Raw genomic sequence first — 18,155 nt, forward strand, 5'->3', positions numbered from 1 at the left:
GCGCGGGCCCGCCCCGCCATGGCGGCACGGCGGGCGGCGAGCGGGGCCGGAGCGAAATGAAAGATAGCCCAGCATCAGCGCCCGGCCTTCCTCTGGAAATTGACATCTAGCGGACAACGAGTGCAGCCCCCACTGCTCTTTTTCCGCGGTTGTCGCCGTGGCGCAGCCACCTAAAGGACGTATTGTACGTATGTACAGGCATATAAAGGATAATTCATGTATATATGTATATATTATATATGTATATATGTATATATGTATATATTAAAAAAGAGGACACTGATTATGATGGGCAGGTGGTAGGTGTGGCATCAACGGACCTCACACGTGAGAAGGGACTCCTTCATGGAAATTTACTGCTCAGTTATTCCTGGCGCCAAATAGCAAGAACCCCGTTTATTTATTTTATTTCCGCCCCCCACCCCCCTCCACCTTTCTTGTTTTTAATTATTGGAAAACTCCGACGTGGCTCACTGAAATGAAAGGCTCACACAAGCGGGCCTGCAGGTGCACTCTTTCTTTTCCAGACCTCTGACTCGTGTCTCTGAGATTAGCCCCAGGTGTTTGAAGAAGCACGCTTTGCTCCGGAGTACTTCTGCGTGTGCTCAAACCTCTCCTAGTTTACTCACTTAAATTCACCTGCAAATGCTGCTACAGTGGGCTGTCATTGCACTTACCATTTTGCTTTGTAAAGCACAGTTTGGGGCCAGCTTTGTGTCCCTTTCACAGAGGTAGAATACCGCCTAATAAAAAAACTGTAACTTGACTTATGGTCTCTGGGTTATGCGAGCATTTCTATGTCTATTTCTGCATTCCTACAGCACACACAGCATCCAGAGCAGGACCCACAAACTGGACTCCAACAAACACAGTAAATATTGATAACATGACTAGAGAAGCCTACCTGTTCCCACTTCACATTTTGTTAATCTACAGAAAAATATCAAATAAATGTGCCATGGGCTGCTGATATAGAATGTTTTGCTTACAGCAGGTAATTTAATTACTTGCATCTGAAGGCCTGTTTATCTCCAAATCAGTTGGGGATGAAATTGTTGTTTCTCATTATTTCAGTTGGTGTATTATTTCATGGCATTTCACCTAGAAGACTCCCTTAACATTTTATTACAGTATGAAGTATGATGTAAGTAATGTAACCCATGTGATACTATGTTACCTGTCTTGTGAGGGCAGGGGGTTAATAAAGATATTCAGAAATCCTTGTTAAAATAAACTTTCATAGCCACAAATCTCTTACGGGTCTGGATGGGCTGTATCAGTCACACTTACCCCCTTTTATTTGAAACATGAGGTAAAGTGCTGTCTTTCTCAAAACTGTGCCTAAAACCAATCTGATTTTAAGAGAAGCTTTAAAATGCGCTTCCTTTTTTTTTTATTGAATTTACTGTTACAGCCCATAAACATTTGGGGTCAAGAGCTCACTTCCTTAAAATATGCCAAATGGGATTAGTCTTGAACTTCCAAGAAGTAAATATTAGGTGGAAACTGATGTTTATTTATTTCATATGGAGGGCATCAGGATTCTTATTGGCATAGCTTGTTGTTCACAAATTTAGTCTCATTTAAGTCACTGTGGGATTTTATTGTGGGTTTGTTAGAGTAAATGCTAAAAGATAAATATTAATATAGTTTTAAAAATAAAATAAAATTTAAAAACTTAGAGATTTAAGCCCTAAATGACTCCCTGTCCCATGTTTTTCTCTGCCCCACTATGTCTTTTCTTCTCCAGAATGAGCACTGGGAGTACAAACACATCTCACCGCATGAAGTCAGCATTGCCAAATCTGTTGGACTCAGGGGATGAACTTTGGGGAGCACTGTCTGGCTGTGCCTCGCTGCCAGTTTCCTGCTGCACTACTCTCTGAACTGGAGAGGCTGGTTTTACAGGCCAGCAGACCGCAGCCCTCGTGCAGCAAAGCACTCGCCGCAGCTTGGCCAAGCTGCCCACGCCGCTTTGGAGCACGCTGTTTGCAGCGCCCGTGTGCATGGCGGGCGGGAAGCCTCGGGAACGGCTCATCCTTGCGCCCATCCTGTCTCCCTGCAGATGCAGAGCCCAGCTGCTGAGCACCCTGCAGCGGCTGGTGGCACGTGGGTTTGTGTGGCGAGGAGCAGGAATGGCGGCAGAGGTGTCTGTGCGCCCTGAGTGAAGGTCTGGCGTCAAACACAGTCAAGCAGAATATACGCTGGTGTGGTGGAAGTAAGGCAAAAGTCAGCTGGTAAGAAATGTGGTTTACTTGTATGCCTTTCTTGATGAGGTGAACAGTTGCAACAGGATAGCACTGTATTCCTAAATGTGCTCGTCAGCCTGTTTATAGAGTGTGTGAAGACCAAAAACTTAACAGTGCACAAAGAACTGCCCCAAAGAAATTAAGATCTTGCCTTCAATATTTAGAAGTATAATTGTGCTTGGTAATCAAGGGTTAATTCAGCTTCTGCCTTACTTGAATGTTCATTTATTTCACGTGGGGAGGCCAAGTATTTTGGACCCTCCCACACTGGATGCAAAATTATGCTCGGCATGCCTAGACATGTTTGCTGATTGCAGCGTTTTAACTTTATTTCCTTGAACAGTAGCACCAGAGACATTTTGTCTGGGAACCATGCTAGTAGAACACAACCACTCCCATCCATTTCACAAATGCAGACTTATTTGGAGGACCTGCTGAAGGAAAATGATGGTCATTGACTTGTTTCATTCTCTGCCTTAGAGCTTCATTCACAAAATACAACTATTTCTCATTAGCCCTTCAAAGTACATCTATTGGCTTCAGACAAGTATGTTTCAGAAAGGTTCTCTGATATGCCAAATTTGCAGGAGAGAGCAGCTCTCTCCCATTGTGGCAGCACACATTACAACAGTGTAATACATGACTAATCCATTCACAGAGAAATAATTCCTTTTTGTTCTGCAAGTAAAAACCAATTGGACTTGCTTCTCTGCTCCTGCATGCTTTGTGGAGGCATTTACACCTGTGAAAACCAATGTAAAAAAGTATTTATTATGTATGTTGGAATGGGTTTTGTAATGTCTCCATGCAACTTGCACAGAAGTAAATGATGGTGCAGAACTGGAAAATCAAGGTTTGTTTATTGAAAGCAGGTCTTCCACTCCCAGGGTCAGGCCTGTGGTTTGGAAGATGATAGAGACAAGGTCTCAGATGAAAAACAGGTTGTGCTTGTACTTTTGAAATCTTCACCATAATGTAGTTCTTGTGAAGATTAACATTATGTAGGAAGTCCTCTGTTTTACACAGTTAATCTGACACTTGCCAAATCATAGAAGAAATTACATATGGAAATTAATTTTCTTCCTTGTTGTTCTCTTTGCTTTGGAGGTCACTTCTCCTTTCCTCATTGTGCAATACAAACAAAACCCACTGTAGCAAAGCTTTGATCTATAGGCAATCCCAAACCTCATTAAAACTGACAGGGATGCTGTCCGTGCTTTGTTCAGGAAGGAGCAATTAAGTTCTTTTATGGCATAAGATAGCTAAAAATGAGAAACTGCTGCCCATGCAGGCAGGGGTGAAGGCACAGGGGTGCATGGCCAAATGCTGAGTTAATTTGTATGAGCAAGCACTAATTTGGGGAAAGTCAGGGACACTTTTCTAGGGACTGCTTGTGAGTGCAGCAGCAAGAGCACAGATTGGTTGCAGCTGTGTTTGCCTGTGTGCATGTCCGGGACCGGAAACACCACACAAGAGCCAGCAGACAGTGGGAGAAGCAGTGGTGTATGGCCCTGAGAAAAAGCCAAGGGACAGCTTCTTCTGGGCAAGCATCCTGGCTGGAGCAGCAAACTTGGACTGCTGCACAGTTCTCCCTCCCATTTGCTTCCTCTGCGTGCAAGGAAAGGGGACGTGGCTGTACATTCTTTGTAAATAAATAGGATTTCGCTAAGGAGCTGACTGAATTCATCATCGATTCCCCCCCCACGTCCCTCTGCAGAAAAAATCTGGCAAAGTGCTGAATATTAGTTAACCCTGTCGGTCATAGTTCTGTATGCAAAACTACAGAACTTTTCAGTACTGCTAAAATAGCCACCAGAGACCCTGCAGATATCAAGGCAGTCTCTGAAATTCAGACCTCAAAACAGCAGTTGATCATTTCAGTTGCTGATGATCCTTCATGGATTTTTAATGCCTGGTATTTCTACAATCCATATTAAAAGTTGCTTTTATGGAAGAATAACAAGAAACTGCTTTCTCTGATCCCTTGTTTGGAATGTTTAATATAGTCCAGATGTATCTGTTGAAAAGAAATGTAGTCAGATACAATATAGTTGTGAAACATTCATACATCAGTAAGGTGTTTGATACATGGAGCTGTTTTGAATAATTTGCTTGTGTTATCTTACGGTATCTTTTTATCAAGCTGCTCTAAGCTCTTGCAGATTTATGTCCATATTTAGGTCCCCATAGCAACTACATTATCCACCTCAGATTGAGAGTATGCTCACCCCAGCACAGCTGAATAAAGCAGAGTCCTTCAAGCTGGAGTCCTGAAGCTGGAGTATATTCTGTGTGTGCTCTGACACCTCTCTAACGGGATGTGAAGCCTTAGCCTTAGTGGGAAGGCAGGTTTGCAGCCAAGGATAAGACTGTAAAATGCCCTCAACTCACCTCTTTTCCCTGGAGCTTCACTCCAGGAGACAATTACAATCCAACAGGTCTTTGGTTCAAAGGTGCTTTACTGATGTGGAATACAAATTTGGGAGAAAAAAAAATGCTGCTTTTAACTCCAACTATATTTATCAATCAGTTCTTCTCCAGCAAAGCACAGCGGGTGCCTGGAGCCTGGAATGAGCAGCTGGTGTGGCCGAGGGCAAGGCTGTGTTACTTTTGGCAGCAGTGCTGGCAATAGCTGGCTGGAAGCATTTGTGAAATTATGGCTTGTGGGGGCACTTCTGGTTTATGCTGACGTGTGTGCAGGCTGCCACTGAAACAGGCCCTCTCACTGGCTTATCCTGGCACTGGTGTTTGTTCGGCTGCAGGATCGGCTGGCTGCCAAAATTGATCCTGCTGGAAACTTTTTTTCTTTTTTTTGTAAACTGGATTAGCTTTCAGCTCTGTTGGCAAGTCGATCTGGCTTAACATATGGCTGCATCAGTGTTGTAGCCAGCAGAGAGCAGGCATCAGGAAGGCATGACTAAGGAAAGGGGAAAGGATGGAATGATGACTTTTGCCAGTAGTACACTCTTGTCTTGGCTTAACCCCCCGAGAATCTGCCTGTCAGGGTAGAGTTACCTGTTATAATTTGAGTCACATTAATGGCTTGCTTCCAGTGTATGAGAAAAATCTTGTTCCTTTTTTCCTCGCTCTTCTGACATTAGACCTGGTGATTGTCTAATCTTGCATTGGACTGATTTAACTTATTGAATCAGCACAAAACTCACCTCAACAAAGAAAAGGGAATAGCATTCTGCTTACTGAGTGGGTGGAATCAGCTCAGCAGAGCATCTGCAGACGCTGGCAGAGCTGGGACAGGCAAGGGGAATAGTAGCTGTCAGCTCTGAGGTCGCTGACTGAACCACAACTCAGAGCTTCAGTCTCAGAAATCTCCTTGCACAGTGCTTATTAGAAGAGCCATGATCTGGGTTCTCTCTGTAGTTTGAAGATGACAGTAAATGAATACCCTTTGTCTTACAAGAAATAAGAATTGAAAATCTGGAAATTACCACAATCATATAATTCGTTCCAAATTTCTACCCCTGTATTTTCAACTTTTCAACTCTCCCATAACTAAGTGGCATTTATTCTAACACCTCCTTTCAAGCTGGGCCTCTCCTTTGAGCCTAGATTTCCCTTGGCTTTGTTTATCTCCACAGATCTACAAATGTTCTTTTCCATCAGCCAGAGAGAGCTTTTCTCTGAAGCTTCCACAACTGGCTTTTGATGCTGCCTTGGGAAGACACTGTGCTCTTCGATGCAGGAATGCAAGTTCATAAACAAACTGCTACTGAAAGTGCTGCTATTGAAGCAGAGTTAAAAAGTATAGAAAGATGGACTTGAATGTGTGCAAAATGGTTGTGTGCGACTCAGGTAAGAAGTAGAAGAGTGCCCAAATTCTATTTGATTATGCTCAGGACAGCTGTGGAACACTTAAGTAGGGTGCTGGCTAGGCAGTGTTTCTGTGCACCAATCACAGAAATCCTGCTGCGTGTTTGCCTAGAAGTTAAGCTTTCCTTTTTGATAGAAGAAATCAAAGGCAAGGAGGGACAAGAACATTTTCAGGTGGACCTAATGAAGAGCCATTGTTCTGGGTGGGCAGGGAACCACTCTTCCACCCATTCAGCTCCTTCTTCATTTATAAGGAGACAGAGTTGGACCAGCCCAAAGAATTAACAGAGAATAAAACATACTCTAAAAATATATTAAAATTTTATATGAGAAATAGATGGAAATAACAAGTGAGAAATCTAAAATGCCATGTTGTTGTTAATCTCTAACCATAAAATTACAGAGAAGATTAATAGGACCCAGAAATTCTTGATATAAAAGTGGCTGTTGGGAAAGTTTAGACAAGGAGTACTCAGCAAATGTAACTGCACAAGCATTGGGACATAATTTGAAAGCAGTTTAGGTGACTGAGGGAAACTACCTGGAATTACTTGTTTTTAATAAGCAGGAATCAAGATGCTCGACAATCAAGAAGAAACAAGCAGGATGTTGAAATACATCTGAAGGTCTTGATTGCTTTTGTGCAGCAACTCTGCCTGCTGGGGCTGTTCTCCAGTGGACAGTGGAAGAAATGCCTCAGTGTGTAGGCACTTGGAAAGGAATTTTCAAAAATGCTTGTCCTTGATCAAATTGGTTCCCATTGAGTTCAGCTGAGCAGGCAGGCTAGCTTGGGTGGGGCAGCAAGGAGAGAAGGTGAGGAGTAACTGCAGTGAATTGGGGAAGCATAACCTTGGCATGTTATTGAATGGCTTTTAAGATCCAGGTTCCTAAATAATAAGAAGAAATAAGTCAGATGTTCGAGGGAGCTTCATTTGATAGAAATACGGTCTGATTTGTGATGTTCCTTGTGTGGGTAGTCCTGGAGGTGAAGAGTCTCCCCTGTGCTGATGAGTGACAGGACTGCAGTGACTGCGCAGTAGGGGAGGGGAGGGATGCAGGAGGCAGAGTATGTACATTTGGGAACAGCTTTTCATGTAGTATTTCACAAAGTCTAACTTGAAAATAAGTTCAGTTTGACTTTGATGTGAAACCTGTTCTGTTGACTGAGAACTAACAGAACTGCAAAAGAGATATGGAACACAAAGGTCCTCTGACATCTCAGCACTTCCAGACTCAGTTTCATAATCCTATAACCAGAATGTTCTTTTAAATGGATATGGAATCTCTTCTGCTGCATTTCCCAGGGACTAGTCAGTGTTTTGTGGAAGACCTGCACTGGTTTTATGGGCACGTTAACTCTCCAAGAGATTCACCAGCTGGAAACGGCATAACCAGTGTGCTCAAGCAAATGAGTCGTTATCCTTTCATGAAGCACATAAGGCTGGCTGTCTCAAATTATGTTCTCTTTTAATAAGTGCTTTCGGAAGGCGACAGATCCCCACAGGATTGTCACCCAGCAGCGCCCCTCCCTAGGCTGTGCAACGTGCGCCTGTGAGCTGCAGGCTCAAGTGTAATTTAACAGAGTTAACAAACAACAGAAACCCGTATATATCTCGGCCGCCGCCTTAGGCAAGCAGCCTCCACCGCCGGCCCTCTCTCCCGGCAGCTCCGGAGGCTTCCCGGCCGCTCACAGGGCAGCGGAGGAACGGACGAGCCGCAGCAGCTCCGGCCCTGGGGCTGGATCGGCGGCCGCGGGCCAAGGTGGGTGGGACGGCGGGGCAGCGGCGGCCGGCCGATCGTTCCGGCGGGCCCGGCCGATCGTCCCGGCGGGCCCGGCCGATCGTCCCGGCGGGCCCGGCCGATCGTCCCGGCGGGCCCGGAAGGCGGGCGGCGGGCGGGCGGGAGCGCGGCGAGCGTGCGGGTGACCGAGGCGGCCGCTCCGCAGCCCGCCGGGCCCCGGCCTGCCATGGTGAGTAGCGGGGCCCGGGGGCGGCAGGACGGGCGGGCGCGGCCGGGCGAGCGCAGGCCGCGGCTTTGTGAGAGGCGGCGGCAGCGCCCGGGCCGGGGACGCCGCTGCGGCGCCTACCGCCGGCTCCGCGGCAGCCGCCGTCCCCGAGCCCCGCGGCGCCTCGCGGACCTGCCCGGCCTCCCTGCCCCGGGCCGCGGCGCCGGGCGGAGCGCTGGCACCCCGCGGAGGCCAGGGCCGGCGGCCGGCTGCAGCGTCGTTTAGGGGCGATTCCCTGCAGGAACTGCAGACGGGGGGTGTAACCAGGAGCAGCCGGGGAACCTCTGCCAGGTCAAGGGACAGTGGGGGCGAGCGCAGGGACCAGCGCTGGGGCAGCCCCTGCGCTCGACAGACCGCCCAGCCCTGGGGGTGAAACGGTGTTCATGGGGCTGTGTGTGCACTGAGCACAGACCGCTTATTTCTCCAGGCCTTCCTGCCTTTCGAGAGTCTGGACGTGTTGGATCTGCCTGGTGCTCCTGGAAAAACTTTTGGCCGTGAAATACCAGGTTTAAAGCATGGGCAATTTACCCATGTCTTTTTGGCCGTCTGGTTAGCAACCTTCCAGTAGCTGGAAGGGGTCTACAGGGAAGCCAGAGAGGGGCACTTCATCAGGAACTATAGCGACAGAACAAGGAGTGATGTGTACAAACTGAGAGAAAATTTTGTTTAGATATTGGGAAGAAATTTTTTACTGTGGGAGCAGTGACACTGGAACAGGTTGCCCAGAGATATTTTGGATGCCCCAGTCCTGGCAGTGTTCAAGGCCGGGTTAGATAAGGCTTTGGGCAACCTGGTCTAGTGGTTGGTGTCCCTGGCCATGGCAGGGGCAGTTTGGACTAGATAATCTTCAAAGTCCTTCTCAACTCCTTAATATTCTATGATCCTATGTTACCTACTGCTCATAGAGGTCAGTTGTTCCACAATATAATGTATATAGTGACCCTCTTAGATTGTGGTTTCTCTCAGTGAACAGGGTTCAGATCATAGCTGCTGGAACGAGGATCTTCCATCTCTCTTCTCCTCTGTGTAGGACTCTTTTTAGGGCTGATTCAACACACAAGTCTGGACAAGGCTGGTGAAATTGCTTATAGGGGGTCCTGACACAGACTAGGGTTCTTGCCAAGAAAGGGAGATGTGACCTCTCCAGACTAGCTCAACTGCTTGTAGAAATGTAGCTTGACTTGGTCACGTCTCATTTAGAACAGTTAAATGCCGTTGCAGGAAACTTGTAATTCAGAGGTTATCTTTTTGGTTTTTTTGAAGCCTGGTGAAATTCTGGTTTTGCTTTCAGCATGCTGCTGGCTGATAAACCCAACTTCTGTGCTGAGAAGCATGCTAAATGAATTTTTGTCTGGAGTGTGGGAAAAAGCTACTGTGGTTGTTTTTGCTTTTATGGTTTGATGTTGTTTGTCATTCTTCTTCCTAATGATAAAACTGTGCAAGTTGCTATTTCTGATGGGTGACATCTGTTGGGTTTGTACCCAGAGATGCTTTTGGTCCATGTGCTACAAGTGGGGAATTCCAGGGCCACCCAATCCTGGGTCAGAGGTTACACAGAGAAATTCCCAGTGAAAAAGTTGAACTGTAGATGTGGTTCATCACACAAATACCAGGTTGCTAAGGGATGTTTCAATCTACAGACAATTTACTATCTGAAATAAAAGAAGACAGAAGTTAATCTGTCCAACTAATCGTACAGGTCCTTCAGTATTTTTGGTTTAGCGTTTTCTGGTGTTGTAAGAGGGGGAAGAGGGGGGACTTTGTAGACCTGCCCATTTATTTTTTTTAAATGCAGTGTTTTTAATGATGTTGTATAAAGGTTTTGAAATTCAGTTATATTTATAAAGCATAATTATGTAATTTGGTAAGTAGGGTTCAAATGTAACAGGACAATATTAGTTGGATCATGAAGCCTTTTTGTGTATGTTTTTTGTATTTTTAGGAGTGTGAAAATCTTTGGTGTTTGTCCTGCAATTTTGATGGAAAATGTTATAGTGAGCATTTTCTGCATTGCTTTGCAGTTCGTGCTGTTAGGAATGCAAAGCTGCTTTTCCAGCTCCCCAACTGGGAAATAAAATTTTCCCTGGTAAATGAGATGGACCAGAGCAAATATTTTCTGCCCGGTGCATTTCCATTTACTAAGAGATGGAAAACCATAATTTTAGTTTTGTAGTTATTATCCTCTTTACACATGAGCAGAACTGATCTTTGTGCTGCTACTGTGGCTAAAAGGTATGAGTACAAGTTGGAAAGAGAGAGCTGCTCACAAAAAGGAAGACTCAAGAGTGGAGGGATGAAATTATCATCTTCCTGTCATCCCATTATTTTTACCACTAGGAGAAAGATGGAAGAGAAATGTTGATTTGAGAGCATGCGAGGTGCTTCAAAACTACATTCTCCTCACAGAAAATGGAGTTTGTGAATGGGATCTGTGGGCTTACAGGAAACCCATTAGTTAGAGTTATTAGACCTTTTCTCTGGGACTTTTCCCCCAGTTGTAGTGGTGGCTTCTTCTGTCTCCTGACTTTAGTTCTGAGTAAAAAAGCTGGCAACTTTTCCAAAGTCTCTTTTTCCCAGCAAGCACAGAAAATATGTGGAGAGGCATAAGCACATAAGCATGGTTGTCTCAAGCATTTTGACTGTCATGCAGGAAAGTTGGGATTGGGAGGGAGGGTCCCGCTGAGACAGGGAAGCGCTGTTGTGAGCCAGCTTCCCTTTCTTTGCTGGGCTTGTTAATCAGCCTGGAGGATCACATTTAGTGTGCCTGCAGCAAGAGAAGGGTCATGTCCTGGGCACCTCACTGAAGGAGGCACCCGGACCACTGCAGGCCCTCAGCCCCCCCCCACTCATTTCCTGAAGGGCTCTAAGGGTTCACTGTGCATGTGCCAGCAGCAGCAAATGGCGCAAAAAATGAGGGGATGTGCCCTAGGGAAGCTGTAAAAGGGAGAGGATTGGTCTCAGGCTTTTGTTGATACCAGATCTGTACTGTGCAGAGTGGCAGGACCAGTGCGGGATCTGAGGGCTGGTGGTCTTTTTCCTTCACTTTCTCTATTTTCTGTCTTTACTCTCTCCTCTTGGTTTATCCCATAGCAAGTGTGGCAATCAGATTTTACCCTTTGCTCTGTGCTGAAGTTTGCTGGGAGAGTCGGGAGCTTGGTAAAGTTCATTGTAAAAGTCAACAGCTTGTTAGCCAACACTTCTACAACTAAATAGTGGGATAGCTATCAGAGTTAAGGCAGCTATATAATAAAGGATAAGAGTTCCTGACACTGGACTGCTGTCTTTGTTCAGCCCACTGAGAATTTCTGCTGAATTTTCAGGCTGTGACAACCCTTCCTCCTCACTTTAAAAGCATGGGAGGTTTGCTTACACTTGCCGAGAATAGCTTTTACTGTGAAGTCTTACTGGGACTATTGGTCCTTTTGTGACAGAAAGTCAGGAGTGACCTGGCTTTTCTTCCTGATAGTGAACTTTGCTTTCCTTGGGTCAGAGGTATTGTTTTTATTGCTGTTCTTGTCCTGTGCAGCGTGGATCTTCCCTTGCAGTTCTCTTCTTGGCTGTTTTCCACTTCATATTTCTTTGAGGGGACAGAAACCTTAGAAATTACATCAAAACTTAAGAGCCCATTCACATGCCTTGATGTCACAACAGTACTTTGATGCACTTTTCTGTGACATCTTTCAATTTATAAAATTAATTTTATTACATATATATGAATATATGTTGTATAATACGGAAGGAATTTATACAAGGGAAGTACCTTTCTAATTATAGCTCAAAACAAAGTGTTTGGAAGCTTTAGATGATACAGACTGTCACCTACTTTGGTCTTTATTAGCTATTTGTTTTCTTAGAGCATGCTCTAAGTTACAGGGTGTCTGCATCTGAGAACTTGGCTTTAGTTAGAGGCAGGGGGAGGGTAGTGCGCTGGGTCCCTTCACTGAGACTTTCCAGTAGGAAGGGATAAATATTCTTCCTATAGGTTCTGTCCACAGAAAGAAATTACTGAGGTGTGAATGCAGTGAGAATGGCATTGGAAATAGAGATTGTAGATGAGTAAAAATGTTTAACAGTTCTGTATCATGATGAATTATCAAGGATTATGGGTGGCTGTTATTTGAAATATTTTAACTTTGTGCTGAATGGCTCAATAGTAACACATTCAGTTGGTTATTTAAAAATACTGCAAGAGCAAGAGAAAAGCTAATTCTTAAAGTGAGTGGTGACTCTCCTTTGGCCTTGAAAGTAGAACAGAAAGACACATCAAGTATTCTGTAGCAGCAGAAGTACTGCAGCTGGGCTTTTTCAGTCATTTTTAGTATTGTCTACAGTACCAGAGTGTGGTTGAAACTGAAGCTTTGGATGATTAGAGCAAGTAGAAAGTCATCAAATCTTAGCAGAGTGTGTTGGCTATGTATCTTCTTTGCAAATTCCATTTCTGTGTATTGCATCAGCAAGGAAAGATGTAAGTCTTGCACTGTTATTATGAGTACATGAGTTATTTTCTTTAAGAATCCTTGCTGGGATTGGCAAGCATTCTTTTCTAGCATTTCTAGTTGAGAGTCCAAAAAAATCATTCTGCCTGAGCATTGCACTATTCTTGTGCCTGCCATGTACTGGCCAGGTACCACAGCTAAGGGGGACTGGCTGCAAAACCCCAGCTGAGGCTCTGTCTTAAGGATACTGGAAGAAAAAAATACATCATTCTCTCACTGAGACATGTCTCAGATGGACATTGGTTTTTGTATGGTCTCCTTGAGGGAGAAATAAGTTTTCTAAGTTCTGTTACCATCATTTTTTCTTTCCTAGGACATGATGGAGCTCCTAGAGGAAGATCTGACCTGTCCCATTTGCTGTAGCCTGTTTGATGATCCTCGTGTCCTGCCCTGTTCACACAATTTCTGCAGAAAGTGTCTGGAAGGAATTCTTGAGGGAAATGTGCGGAATGTGCTTTGGAGGCCATCCCCTTTCAAGTGCCCCACGTGCAGGAAGGAGACTCCTGTCATTGGAATCAACAGCTTGCAGGTCAACTATTCCCTGAAAGGTATTGTGGAGAAGTACAACAAAATCAAAGTAACTCCAAAAATGCCTGTGTGCAAAGTGCACAGTGGGCAACCCCTTAACATATTTTGCAGGACAGACATGCAGTTGATCTGTGGGGTTTGTGCCACCCGTGGTGATCACACAAAGCATGTTTTCTGTTCCATCGAAGAAGCTTATTCCCAGGAGAAGCGGGCTTTTGAAACCTTGTTTCAGGGATTTGAAACTTGGCGTTGTGGAGATGCCCTCTCACGGCTGGATACCTTAGAGACCAGCAAGAGGAAAGCTCTGCAGATGCTGACGAAAGATTCTGACAAAGTGAAGGAGTTCTTTGAGAAGCTGCAGCACACACTGGAGCAGAAGCGAAATGAGATTCTGTCTGACTTTGAGACCATGAAGCTTGCAGTGATGCAGGCCTATGATCCAGAAATCAATAAACTGAACACGATTCTGCAAGAGCAGCGGATGGCTTTTAACATTGCAGAGGCCTTCAAAGATGTGTCTGAACCCATTATATTTCTGCAACAGATGCAGGAGTTCAGGGAAAAAATCAAGGTGCTCAAAGAAACCCCTTTACCTTGTTCCACTGTGGACATCAGTCCCACAATGAAGAGCTTTGATACCAGCCAATGGAATGGAATAAAACTTGTTGATGTGGACAAACTTTCCTTGCCTCAGGAAAGCAACACTTTCAAATTCAAGATTTCCTCAGTCTTTTCACGCAGATTTATAGTGAACTCTCTTATATTCTTGCTCATTCTTGCTGTCACCAGAATGTCCTTTGTGGAGTCAGTCATTGACAACTTCCAGTGCTGGAAATCCCAGTTCCTTACAATTTGCTTGTCCTATTTGGCAGATACTGTGGAGATAGCAGATCATGCAGTCTTTTACTGGGAACAGATGACAGATGGAGCCTCACTGTTAAGAGAAAAGTGTAAAAACTATACATTGGTTGTACTGGATAATGTTGCACAGTTTGTGTGCAAATATAAATTGTTGTGAAGTGTCTGCTGGAATATAATAACTAAGAGAGATCTGGGAAAGAAAACATGGGACTTCTCAAATTAATTGGTCTTTTCAGACTTGCAGTGAAAACATTCAAAGATTCAAAATTATTCCAAAACATTCATAAAGTTCACATAGTTTGAGCACTGCTAAACCAGAAAATGAAATGGAGCTTTGAAAAACACCTTGTGGATTCTTCTTTCAGTAATGATTATGGGAATATTACTCACTGTAAATCATTTTTCTTACCAAAATACAGGGCCAAACTGTATCTTTAGTTTGGTATTAATGTAATTGTACAATAAGGTAAAAGATTATAGTTTAAAAAAAATTCTAACTAGGAGATCGTTTGGAAAGAGGAAGAAGAGTTGTGACTGAGGTGAGCACTGTGCTGACAGGTTTGCTGAGGACTGCCCTTCCACTGCAAAATGCAGCATGCATCATTCAGGTTCTGGAACCAGCTTCTATCTGACAGTGTTACTTCTCTCTGAAATGGCTATATGTTTTGGTTTGGTTTTGTGGGGTATTTTTTTTGTATAACCAAATACTGTAAGTACCCTGTGCATTCAGATTACATATTTTATACAAAAATGTATCTTCAGGGCAAGCATAAATTCTAGAGGTAATGATAAGAACAAGCTGCAGAATGGTATGTGCTTTGCAGATAGTTCATACTTTGCAGTTGACTTTTCCAACATCAAATTGTTGGCGTAGCTGGGCTGTTTTGTTAGATCCATGTTTCTCTGAAGCCACACTTTCTTTAAAGCTGGCCTTAACATAAAGAACTTAGTGCAATGAAAGGCATGCTGGAGTCTGCCACAGGAAGGCAGCCTGGGCTCTAGCCCTGCAGAGGTCACAGGTAGAACAGTTGCTCTCCTGTCCCTCTCTGCCTCTCCAGATTGCAATTCCAAAGCCAGGAAAAATGTCTGGATGATTCCTGGAACAGGTTATGTGATGCAGCAGGTGTATGGATGTTGGTGGTGTTTGAAGAACCTTGCATAGGTTCTTCTGCTGTTGCTGTATTTCTATGTATCTCGTTTTGGGAACTGTTTGAATTTTCTGGTTGTATTGACTTGGCCTTAGGTAAGAGTGACTTAAAGGGAACCTTAAGCTTGAGTTCTCTGAAGTGCCCTTCTTTCGGAGCGTACGGTACTGAAATGTCTTGCCTGAAGCACATTTAACCTCTTTTTGCAGTGGTTGTATGAACAGCAGTGTATGGAATGAAAATGTTGAACTGGCATTTCTAGAAAACAAACATAATGTGTGCCATCCTTTGGGATTATTCGTTTGCCTCTCTCAAGGTTTCATGAATTTTGACAGTCAATTCACTGTATTCCAGTAGTCCTTGCAAGCTGTTCATTTCAAAAATAAAACATTAAATTCCAAGAATTCAAAGTCTCCAAGCAACCAAACCTAGCAAACAAAACTATTGTACATGATATTTACATCTTTGTTGCCTGGGAATCCTGTTGCTGCTCCACACCTCACTCCAAACACTTGCTAAAAGCATGCAATGGTTTTTGCAGCTGCCTTGCAGTTTAGGAAAGATCAAGTCACAGACATGTAGATCAGAGGGCTACGATTCCTGAGTGGCTGAGGCAGCCATGAGTAGTCGAGAGGTGGTCGTTCTGAGTGTGGGAGGTGTGAGATTTGTAACCCGGGCTTCCACCTTGCAGCAGTTCCCTGAGTCCAGGCTGGCACGGATGGTGAATGATGATGACCGGGAATTTAAACTGGTGAATGGAGAGTTTTTTGTGGACAGAGATGGAGCTTTGTTTAGTTACATCATGGACTTCTTGAGGACTCTCCAGATGTCCTTACCAACTGATTTCTCAGACTATCAGAGGCTGCAGAGAGAAGCAGAATTCTATGGACTCTACCCCCTGGCCAACCTCCTGAGCCAAGAACATTTGCTGAAGCCAAGGCTGGAGATCTTGGAAGTGCGTTTTTCTCTCCAAGAAATGCAGGCCTTTTTCCGGATCTTTGGTTCCTGCAGTACCACCATTGAGGTACTAGCTGAGCAGATCACTGTGTTTATAGGGCAGCAGTCAGGACAAGGCTGGAGCAGCCCTTTTCCTTACCAGAAGCCACTTGTTCCACTTCCTGTGGAAAGACCCTCTCATCACGATCTGGTTTTTCTGTGTGGTACTGAGTATTCTGCTGGTGACCAGTTCGTGGCCAGGTACTGTCCCTAGAGTGACTTCTCATTACGCACGTGTCTTTGTGACTTGCAGTTCATGAAGTGCACGCTAGCAAAGCTCATTTTAAAGAAACTGAAAGAAATAGGTTTCCTTCTTTCTGTTCAATGTTATCTTTTTCTAGGTTTTTAAACACCCAGTTTAATTTGTTACAGCCTGTTCTTCAGTTTCCTAAAATACTGTTCTTGATGTTTGTTTATGAGTGCTCTTGGGTTTTTCTCCCTGCAATTTCCTCCTCACTCACTTTAGAATTTCACAGTATCACCTTCTACAGAACATGAAAAACAGAGTAAAATGAATCAAAGGAAACAAAGTAAAGAATTAAAGTACTGGTTGGAAGCCTAAAATCTCCACTAGCTTATGGTGCAAAAGGCTCTTATATGGAAAACAGGAAACAGAGAATGGCAAGAAGGGTTAAAATCTCCAGTGGAACTGAGACAGCATTTCAGGGACTAGAAAGCTTTTGTAGAGCTTTTTATTAGGGGGAGGGAGAAAAGACAGATTATTAACTAGATGCTTCACAGTGGGTTTTCTTTGAATTCAAAGCCAGGTTCTGTTTTTATTAAGATAACTGTGTATCAGTAATTTTTGTGATAGCAGTATCGTATTCTAATGACTACTTAGATTTCTTAAACTATCTTTTGCTGGATGTCTCTATTGTATGGAGACATGTTCTTACTGTATAAGAAAATATTAACCTAATTTGTCCTTTGTGGCTGTTAGAACATCTGGAATTATGTGGAAATTTCACTGAAATATTTCCAAAAATATTCTATTTGAATATATGAACCAACACAGCAGCCTTTTGATTATTTTTTTAAGAAAATGAAGTTTATCTTTCTTCCAGCTTTCTTCGGCTAAGCAATTACAATAAAAACTACTTTGCATTTGTGAAGCAATATATATGTTTGTATGCCAAACCTTAACTTTGTAACATATTACTAATTTTAATGGACTAGCAATTGGTTGAGTAGGTTATGGCAACTTTAGTGGGAAAAATATTTCTGATTTTTAAATTTATTTATTCAGAATTGGTAAAAATTTCCCTTTGCAGATCAATAGAAAAGCTGTTCTTGAGTAATGAAACAAATCAAATTTGATTATGTTGCCTTGCTGAATTTCTATCTCCTTAATCTTTGAGGTGACATGGACTTTTTTGCCTTTCTTGTGCTTTCCATGAATGTTTGCTGTACTTGCCTGTGAACTGTGGAACAGTTTCCCCTGTCAGTTTATATATTTTGTAATAGTATTTTTACCTGACCTCTGCTCCTAGGAATGTCTGGATAGATTCTTACACTGTACTTTATATCAAATAAAATCATTTGAGGCCATGTGGAAATGATTTTCATATTTGTTACCACACGACCTGCTGTAGAAGGGAACTTTGCAATAAATGTCACTGTAGAGAGAGATCCTGTGTGTTGGAGAGTGATGCTCTTGGGGTGAACGTGACTCTGCTGTCCACCATTTACTCTTGCCTGAAAAACTTGCAGCATTGCAGAGCCTGCTGCTTTCTTTTCCTCTGTTGAGTGAGACAAGATGCAGGTTGTCACAGGTATTTCTTAAAAAAGTAAGTTTTTTGGTGGGGGGAGGGTGTGAAAGAGAAGTGCTTCTTCCCCAGCAAATAACTGGATGTACTGAGAATTACTCTTAATGAAGGAAAGAGTCCAGTCATCCTTAAAGGAAATAAAAAATATCTGGAGCCTTTGTTGCTATAAACACAGTGCAGCTGTGCACTGTGCAGCTATAAGCACAGTGCAGCAGATCTGCACTGTAAAGAAGTAGTTAAAGTGTGTTGTAACTGCTTTTTTTTTTTCCCTCTGATTTTAG

At 43.7% G+C, this 18,155-nt stretch overlaps 3 protein-coding genes across 7 annotated transcripts in view; 2 read left to right on the forward strand and 1 right to left on the reverse strand.

The window, feature by feature from the left end:
* The window catches only part of SPRYD7 (SPRY domain containing 7), a 121,706-nt gene that overhangs the window by 11,645 nt on the left and 91,906 nt on the right, over positions 1 to 18,155 (reverse strand). The gene's annotated exons all lie outside the window — the stretch shown is intronic.
* TRIM13 (tripartite motif containing 13) lies at positions 3 to 18,007 on the forward strand. Of its 4 annotated transcripts, XM_021526581.4 has the most exons (3): positions 3 to 184; positions 1,751 to 2,237; positions 12,892 to 18,007. In XM_021526581.4, the coding sequence occupies exon 3, from the start codon at positions 12,895 to 12,897 to the stop codon at positions 14,122 to 14,124; it is 1,230 nt and encodes a 409-aa protein (XP_021382256.1). In that variant the 5' UTR covers positions 3 to 184; positions 1,751 to 2,237; positions 12,892 to 12,894; the 3' UTR covers positions 14,125 to 18,007. The 4 variants fall into 4 exon arrangements, with proteins under 4 accessions (XP_021382256.1, XP_085434082.1, XP_021382257.1 ...); XM_085577956.1 differs by lacking the exons at positions 3 to 184; positions 1,751 to 2,237 and adding an exon at positions 6,015 to 6,059; XM_021526582.4 differs by lacking the exons at positions 3 to 184; positions 1,751 to 2,237 and adding an exon at positions 6,107 to 7,838.
* The window catches only part of KCNRG (potassium channel regulator), a 37,215-nt gene continuing 34,791 nt past the window's right edge, over positions 15,732 to 18,155 (forward strand). The window contains exon 1 of the mRNA XM_021526625.4: positions 15,732 to 16,309. Within this exon, the coding sequence (XP_021382300.2) occupies positions 15,732 to 16,309 (578 nt within the window). The remainder of the gene's footprint in view (positions 16,310 to 18,155) is intronic.

Source organism: Lonchura striata, chromosome 1 (assembly GCF_050655825.1).
Source record: "Lonchura striata isolate lonStrDom1 chromosome 1, ASM5065582v1, whole genome shotgun sequence".
Taxonomy (NCBI): Eukaryota; Metazoa; Chordata; class Aves; order Passeriformes; family Estrildidae; genus Lonchura; species Lonchura striata.